At 34.9% G+C, this 9,308-nt stretch overlaps 2 protein-coding genes across 2 annotated transcripts; one reads left to right on the top strand and one right to left on the bottom strand.

Moving 5' to 3' along the window:
* Positions 1–391: 391 nt before the first annotated feature.
* LOC123205931 (vegetative cell wall protein gp1-like) lies at positions 392–772 on the top strand. The gene is made up of 2 exons (XM_044623008.1): positions 392–603; positions 682–772. Exons 1-2 carry the CDS (start codon positions 392–394, stop codon positions 770–772), a joined length of 303 nt encoding a protein of 100 aa, XP_044478943.1.
* A 316-nt stretch (positions 773–1,088) lies between these two features.
* On the bottom strand, positions 1,089–7,514 carry LOC123205930 (F-box/FBD/LRR-repeat protein At1g13570-like). The gene is made up of 2 exons (XM_044623007.1): positions 6,705–7,514; positions 1,089–1,313 (listed from the first exon to the last, which is right to left on the bottom strand). Exons 1-2 carry the CDS (start codon positions 7,512–7,514, stop codon positions 1,089–1,091), a joined length of 1,035 nt encoding a protein of 344 aa, XP_044478942.1.
* Positions 7,515–9,308: the final 1,794 nt, after the last annotated feature.

The following is a 9,308-nucleotide window of genomic DNA, read 5'->3' as shown; positions in this document are numbered from 1 at the left end:
GAGTTTTGCGGAAAAGACAGAGAGAGAGGGATGTTGTCAGCAGGGAAAGAAGAAGGAGAGAGAGAGAGGGGATGAGTCAACATCAATTTAAATTAGAGTTTTGCGAGAGAGAGAGAGAGAGCGGGCTGATTGCAGCAGGTAAAGAAGATGGGGGGAGAGAGAGAGAGCGAGAGAGAGAGGGAAAGGGGATGGACTGCCAAAGGTCGACCATTATCAAATTGAAGACTTTTCTAGAAATATTTAGGCCTATATATTGCACAAGAACTACCAAGAATAATAAGTCCTGCAACGCATACGCAATTTTCACACCTCTTCTTTATCAAAACCGCTCTCCCTTCCTCTTCTTCTCTGTTCCAAAGATCCTTCTCACCAGCAGCCAAGTTTGTCTGTGATGGCAGCTGGGCAAACAACACCACCTTCCCCCATTTCACCACTGCCTCAACAGCCTCCAAGTTTGTCTGTCCAAGCTCCGATGGCAGCGACCTCACCAGCACCACCTCTCCTCACTCCACCACTGCCTCAGAAGCCTCCAAGTTTGCCTGTGGAAGCTTCAATAGTAGTTCCGCCACCTGCAACACCTCCCCCCAATTGTTGCGATAAATGGTACTTTTTATTTCTTTTCTGCCATGCCCATAATGTATTTCTGAGTTTTATTTTAATTTTGTTCTTGTCTTGAATTAGCATGAAATGCTGGACGTGTCTGCTTCGTACTGAGAATTGCTTCCATCATTTCTGGGATTACTACACTGCTTGCTTGGAATGCGATATATAGTGAGACTGAGGCTTTCTTATGAAAACCTGATTGCTATTAATGTAATTAAAATTGTATCCATTTATGTTGTAAATTAATCTCCTTTGATCGATTAGGTTCACTTATTTTGGATATTTGTCTAACGTGACAGGAAGATGCTGTTTTCAGACGAGAGTAGAGTATGATTAGAAGATTTCAGAATATCTTTCTATTGTGATGTACTTTTGCAGGTTTAAGTTTTAGGCCAGTACCAGACATAAGAGTCCTGGAGAAATAGTCCTACTGATTACCAACTGAGGCAGTCCACCGTGCCCGTTTAGACAAATCAATGTTGGAATTAATAGTCATCATCTTCGAGATGGAAAGTGTCGTTTGGATTTTCACAATCCAGTTCATTATAAAACATTTCTTCTGCATCCAGCCGCTCATCATTGTGATCATCTTCTCCATCCAGGTTACCATCTTTCAATATATCATCACACTTGTGCCCTTTCTTCCCAGTACTGGCCAACTTGTCATCATCGACTTGTGGGTTCTTGGTACGTATCATTTGTATATCCTCCTGCAAGAAAAATGATCAGTCCCAACATTCACATTAAGTCGGGTACAGATAGTCGAGCTTACAAGGCGATGTTGTTGCACTCTGGAAGCATGAGGCAAGAGAGGATGTATATGGAAAGAACAAGGCAGCGGAGATTATTGCCATTTGGGCCGTGACATGCGTAAAAGAAATGAAATACATAAGGGGTTTCATGCTAATGGCTGAAAATTGTGATCAAGTAGGTTAAATCTAAGGGACTTCTGTTAGTTTTTTATTATTAACGAAAATATAAATCTCTCTCATCTTCTATAATACTTTCATCTTCTCCTTTCTGCGTCTCTATAACCCTAGATTTCTTTTTCATTTTTCTTCTATCTTGTCAGTTTTATGTGTGTTTTTGATGTTGTAGATTGACTGATGGCAATGGTAAAAAGGGACAAAAAAAATATTTCAATCCAAAAATCGAAACCAACGTATATCTATTGATTCAATCTAATCACGCGACAGAAGATATTTTCCTCCTCATTCCACATCTCAACTTAGTATGAAACTATGAAACTGATTGATAAATATTTACAGACCTCCTCTTCTCTCTCCCACTTAATCAACACGACTCCTGCAGAAACAACTCGTCCATGTGCCTTTGGGGTTGTTGTAGACGGAGGAGAAAGAGGAGGATTTATACAGAGATAGTATTAAGAGATTAAAAAGAGAGAGAGGCACTCTTGAACACAGCTCAAACTTAGTAGAAAGTGATTGATCAGCTCGCTAGTCTAGGGCCAATAGTATTTACACACATCTTCTTCTCTCTACCACTTTATCAACACATCTCTTCTGTTTGGAGATAAGACCACTGCTGCAGACAGCAACTCATCCATGTGCCTATCATATACACTTACTTAAAAAAAAAAAAACAGGTTTATTTCCTTAACAACTCATCCACATGGCTTTAGGGTTGTGGTAGAAAAAGAAGAAAGAGGAGGACTTAGAGAGAGAAAGTATTCAGAGATTAGAAAGAGAGAGAGACACTTCAAAATATTCATTCATTCCCCTCCCATTGTTTTCACATTGTATCAACAAATAGTAATTAATTTCCTTAAACAAGAAAATCGTTTCTCTTAAACTTTCTTCACAAATCACAATCCTGCAGTCTCCCGTCCATTCAGCCTGCTCCCTGCAGCCCAGCAAACCCCCATTGTCCGCCACAATTTCTCCCTCCAATTAATTAAATAGCTGCTAAATGGATTTAGTTACTAATTATATTTATCATTTATTTTAGATTAGTTATACAATAATTATAAAATTACTGTTAAAAATTTAACAATTTATATCAATAATGGTTGAAAATTATTTTTAACAATTAATATTTTATTTACTAATTATGATTAAAATGATTATACATTAATTTAAATAATTATTCTTTTAATAGTAAATGAATATCATTAATAATTAAAATAATTAGACATAAATAAATATTTTTAATAATTAAAATAATTTGATATAATAAATTCTATTGATAATTAAAAAATTAGACACAAATAAATATTATTAACAATTAAATTAAATTAAATGTAAATAAATATTATCAAACGAAAAAATTCCTTAACAAGGAAATATATGGAGAAAAGATAAAGAAAGAAAGAAAAGTACGAAACCAACGAATATCTGTTAATTCAATCTGACAGAAGATATTTTTCCACCTTATTCAATCCAAACTATGAAAGTGATGATTACAGACCTCCGCTTCTTTCTCCCACTTTGTCAACCCGACTGTGCAGACAACAACTCATCTACGTGGCTCCAAGGCTGCGGTAGAAAAAAAGAGAGAGAGGCACTTTGAAATATTCACTCATTCCCCCTTCCTTTTTCTTTTTCACCTTGCGCACACTTGTACCAGCAACTGAAGTAATAAGATAATCATAGTAATTATCATTAAAACTAATTAATTTCCTTAAAAAGAAAATCGTTTCTCTTAATCTTTAATTGTGAATGGGGCCCCAACTCACAACATGCAGTTCCCACCAAGCAAGTTCACGGCACATGTACATTTTCCCGTGACAATTAATGCTCTACAATTATGACGTTAAAGTTGGGGTGATGTGATGTTTAGAATGTTTAGCAGAGTGCTTCAAATCCAAGTCTTTGGCATAAGAGTTTGGAGGGTTTTTGTTAAACACGTTAACCCTTGAGATAAAAACATTATTGTAACATTGTGTCCTCACTTAGAGTCGAAGGGTTTAGAGAAAATTAATTTTATTTTTGTTATTTTGGCATGAAATAAAGTTAATATAAATATTGTAAGTCACAAATTTTCATTTTTACCATTTAGTATGGTCAACAGGTATAAATAAGGGAAAATGACTATTTTCTATCCAAATTTTAGGTCATTCTCAAACGTATGTCTACAGGAAATGAAAAACCCTAATTTTCACCTGTGACTAAACTGTCATCTAAAATTTCAGTTAGAGATAGAGATAAAATCATCATTTTACCTATAAACTTTAAAATTTAATTATTTCTCCCTTCAGGTTTTAAAAACTAACACCTCAACTCATCCTCAAAATTTAAAAAATTTAGATTTCACCCTTAGGGTTTGCTTTCTTTTCCTACCACCATCGATGACTGACGCATTCCACTAATTTTCCATCTCTGACTACAAAGGATAACAAATGATGACCCTTCGTCGCCTAGATTTGAATGAGGAAACGTCGTTTGGGTGGTGTGACGAAGAGACATCTCTTCATCACACAGTGGTGCAACAAGGAGATAGAAATCTCTTCATCGCACCACCGCCATCGCATTAGGAGAAAGAGGCGGCCTGAGACGATGCCAGAAGATGAAGTTGAAGAATCTAAGTGAAACTGTTATTTTTAAAAGTTTTGGGAGGCAGCTGAGTTTTAAAAAATATGAAAATCCTAGGTTTGAGGGTGAAAATATTACTTTTCAAAGTTTTAAAACTTTAGGTAAAAATGAAATGTTAGTTTCTAAAACCTAGGGGGTGGGAAGTAATAAACTTTATAATTTCTTAATATAAATAGTAAAATAACTATTTTAACCCTCCTTTTAATAGAAAAATTAATAGAAGTTTGGTTATGGGTGAGAATTAAGGTTTTTCATCTCTCGTGGGTGTAAGTTTGTGAATGACCTAAAATTTGGGTGAGAAATAGTTCTTTTCCCTTATAAATAAAGTAGGACACCTTTATGAACAAGTTTGTTCAAAACGATATAATAACCATTAACAAGCTTAGACATGAAATGTTCTTTCATATTCACAAAAGTATATGCAAGCACTCAAATGGGTCCCCGAAAAGTTTGAATTTTTTTTTGTCTCAAGGAATCTCATTTGGTAAAGTTCAATAAACTTTTTAGGACAAAGTTCAACTATCAAACCAATAAATCTTGAGAAAAAAAAAGTTTTTGGATTTAATATTCTTCTGCTAGAATTAATAACCGGCTACGGAGTTATAGAATTTGGTAAGGCAACTAATCAGAAAGGAGCCATGCTTGATTGGGTGAGTTCAAACTTCTTTGTCCACTTGCTTCTTCTTGAATTCTTAAGATGCTTATATTTATCAGTATCTTGAGTGACATTTGTTACTGATTTTAGGTAAGGAAAATTCATCAGGTAAAGAAACTTGAAATGCTTGTAGACATGGATTTGAAAAGCAACTATGACATAATTGAGCTTGAAGAGATAGTTCAAGTGGCTCTATCGTGCACCCGATACCTTTCAAGACATAGACCAAAAATGTCTGAAGTAATTTGAATGCTTGCAGGTGATAGACTTGCAAGGCGATGAGTGTTGAAGACTCAAATAAAAAAAAGAAAAAAAGAGAGTCACACATCTAATAAACTTAAGTAAAATGAGTAGTATATAAGTGTGTAGATTAGACCTTAACACAAGCCAATTGGTTTTGTGTAATATAGGTTTTAATCTTCACACTTATAAGTCTAATATATATTTCTGATATGGTATCAGAGTACAAGTCAAACAATGGGTCTAATAGCTTAAAGTGTTTCTAGATACAAATGACAACGTATCTAACCAAAAACTGGTTAAACCAAAAAACAGGTCTAACAACCTAAGTGTTTACACTTAAATATGGATGTAAGCCTAATATATATTTCCGACAATGGAAAACTTTCCAAAGAGTGAAGGCAACCAAATGCAAACCCCATGAATTTTCCTCATCAGATCAATACTGCGCTTTGAAAAATGTGCATCTATGTGCAAGACTAAGAAAAGACTAAGATAATTTTCCTCCTTTGAAAGAGAGTTGGAGAAGCCCTTCTAAAATTTGAGCATGTAATTCAATTTTTCGAGACTTGAATTTCCTCAGTTATGCATCTATGTGCAAGTACAGAGAAAAAGTGCAAAGCCAGAAAAATGTGCTTGACTACACATCAATCAATTTCACTTAACATACAAACTACACATCAATCAATTTTAACTAATGCAGAGCATAACTTTAATCTCCTCATCTTCTGTTGAAGAAACATAGAATATTCTACTATTCAAACTCCAAGTTCAGAATAATGTTCAAGCCAATGCAAACTAAACCAACTATGGTTGTCCTCAAGCGGCCATTATAACATTAAAAGACTTCTTGCTGAGCAATACTCACCACCAGTCTTCAAAACCTGACACCCTAAATCAAAAGCCTCAAAACCTTGCAGCCCCAACTAACAAAATGAGGAACATCGAGTCATCATCGATTGATTGTATTGTACCATGGCAGTGAGGACACTGGACAATATGTAATTTTCACTTCTGGGGAAGTCCTCTTAAATAACAATATTTCTTTCATAAACCTTAAATTAAATTTATCTCGATGCTCTTCTTCATTTAAAATTACCATTTTTTCTAGTATTGGAGAATGGTTAAGTAGGAATTTGATAAATTCCAATTCAGGACACCGGTTACTGAGAATTGAAACAGAATCTCTTGGGTGAATCTTCACAATTTGAAGTTGTCTAAAACAGTAGCTTGATTGATTTTGTGCTTGCAGAAATTTGGAAGGTTGTCTTGAATATTCTCCGCTTCGAATCTAAATACAGCAACAGGATTCATTTTGGAGATCAGCATACAAGATGGAATGGCATGAAAGACAAGAGGATATATGAACATTGATGTCACAAACTTACAAAGATCTGCAGCTCCTGTAAGTTTGCGAAGTGTTTAAGAAGTTTGAAAGTAGCCTTGGTCTGATCACGATCGTTGAAACATATATCTATGAGATAAAATATAAAGCAGTTGAATATAAGAGGAAAAACAGAATACTGCAAATGTTTAGGAATTGTATTTTTATTTTGGCAAAATTCCAAAGTTTCAGATTCAGGTCTTGATTACCTTAAGGTAAAAACCAGAAACTTTAGTCCTTTTAGACTGGATCATTGAGTGAGATAGTGTACCAAATGGTGAATCCTTCCTTCATCTTGATATTCGATGCTGGTGAACTCATCTGAGGTGATGACTAAGGTGATCTCTGCAAGGACTGAACAACTTTTAAGAACAAGAGCCCCCAATTTTCCTTGGAGATCTACCTGTTTTAGCTTTGGGGCCTGAATACTTAAACAAGCTAAATTTTGAAGACCATTAAGCATCAATATCTGTAGAACAGGGCAGTTGCAGATCAAGTTTTCGAGCAATTGAATATCATTAAGCTTCCCATAAAGATTGAGACTGACAAGATTTCTGAAACGACCTTTAGAAGCACAAGGAGGTTGTGGTAATTCATATTGACGGAGTTGCAAATGGGTCAGATGTTCACAGGACCATATGCAAGCTGGTAACTTAAACAAGTTTGCAAAATCAATTGCTGCACAAGCATACTCAAGAGTGAATGCTCTGATACCGTTTCTTGCAAGATAACATATCCAGGTCTGAAGATTGGAGAATTTTTCTGGGAAGGTGTTGCAAAGCTTAAAGGTGTGTATATTGCCACAATGGGATAGCAGAACATTGAAAATGTGGTATTCGACGCATCTTGGTTTTGGAAAATTCCAAACAGCGCGGTTAGAGACCACGTCAAAGAGCAGCTTTGAAAGGTTAACCCATTTATATCTCCATTGTCTAGACAGGATGCTTGTTCTCACAGCCTCCCTCATCTGTAGACGACCAAGGATGTTGTCCAAAATACCCCATGGCAGTTCGCTGACTCTATCGATTGCTGTAAGCTCACCTTTGAGCTGATCATGCTCGATTTTCACTCGAGTACTCATAGTATCTACACATTGTAACTGGTAGAGATAAGGCCACATTTGACATAATCAAAGGGAAAAATTTTTCAATGGCATTCCAAAGGCAATATCATTCTTAAAATCGATTATCTGTCGGGTTGTCTTTCTTGCAAGATTTGAAAAGTATCCACCACAAAGGGAAAATCAACAGGAACAATGGATGAAATCCTAGTAATTAGCAAAATATAATTTAGCTAAACAAAACTAAATTTAGAAACTACATCACATTTACATAAGAATTATCTCTCAGTTCTCATGATACAACCAGTAAAACAGCAGAGTCAACCTAAAACATTACAAGTTTGAATAGAAAATTGAACTAACAGTCATCTTCATAACTGTCCCTGAAATCAATCACTCTAACATCAAGAAGGTAAAGGGTTCTCGTTAAAAATAATAACCCTAGAGACAATAACAATCAAATTTTGAAAAAAAAAAAAAAACGTATAAAAGCTGAAAACTAAGTCTAGAGACAGAAACTATAAACCACAGCCCACACAGAAGCCTGGCGGCAAATTCCCTAAAAACAGTTGCCCCATGTAACGCTCAAATTTGGGTAAGCTAACAGTAGGGAATATTAATTATTAAATATGTTTTTCTCTTCGTTAATTAATCAATTTTTCATATCAAATAATGGGTAACAAAGAAATAAAATAGATAAACACAACAATTAAAAAAGAGTTCATACCTTAAATCAATGATAAGCATCTATTCATTTTGGTCACAACCTTTGGCTTGTACCACTTCATTTTGTATTATATGGTCAACATGAACACGTGTAACTCTTTTATTTCATTTATTATGATTATTTCTTTTCTATTAGGCACATAATTTATTTTTAATATTAATCTATTAATAAAATTATATATATATAATTTTAAATATCTAACTGGATACTTAAAATTAGATTCACATAATATTAAATAAACTGTTATGTCATTCATGATGTAGGTATATAGAAAGAAACGTAAGGATGTTGGCAGAAAATTATTAGAAGATGGTGTAACGGCTAGATTAGTTACGGCAACATAAAAAGAGAGACGTGGAAATTAAAGGTGATTTAAAGTAAAGTGGGCTAAAAATTAAAAGCTAAAAAAGAAAGGGGTGACAAACGCATAAGGAAAACATTGTGAGAAGGAAGTGATTTCTCTTGTTGTGAAGTCAATTTGGTTTTGACTGAGATACTCGAAATATTATGTACCCTTTTATATACGTTGAATCTATGGTTTGTGCAAGGAATCATTGCAGGAATTTGAATCTGGTAACATGGCTGGCAGGTAGGGCTAGATTTGAGCCGAGCCGAGCTCAAACTCAATTCGAATTCAGTTTGACTCATTTTTCATTATTAAAACGATGTTATTTTAATACATATTGATTAAAACGATATCGTTTTTGTATCAAAATTTTTAATTAGAAAATCTGACGAGTAATTCTAGTTTGAGCTCGGCTAAGGTCGGTTCGCTTCAGGCTTGATCAAGTTGAGCTTAAACTCGAGTTTGAGTTCTAGCTGACTCAATTAAAATCTAACCATACTAGCAAGTTTCTAACACATGCTCTTGGCATACATATGTACCCATATCCCTTATAAAAAGAGGCTAAGCAAACTCTCCATTGGGCTATAGATTCATGTCATGAAGGTCCACTGGGCTAAAGAATCATGTGATCATATTTGCAAACCCATGACTGCATATTTCAATCAATTTCACAGGAGATACAAATTGTATCCCCCCATGATGATTTAAAATAATCCAAAAGGTAGAGATGTGCATGGTCTGA

The sequence above is a fragment of the Mangifera indica genome, unplaced genomic scaffold (assembly GCF_011075055.1).
Source record: "Mangifera indica cultivar Alphonso unplaced genomic scaffold, CATAS_Mindica_2.1 Un_0020, whole genome shotgun sequence".
Lineage (NCBI taxonomy): Eukaryota > Viridiplantae > Streptophyta > Magnoliopsida > Sapindales > Anacardiaceae > Mangifera > Mangifera indica.
This window is presented reverse-complemented; position numbering and strand designations above follow the sequence as displayed.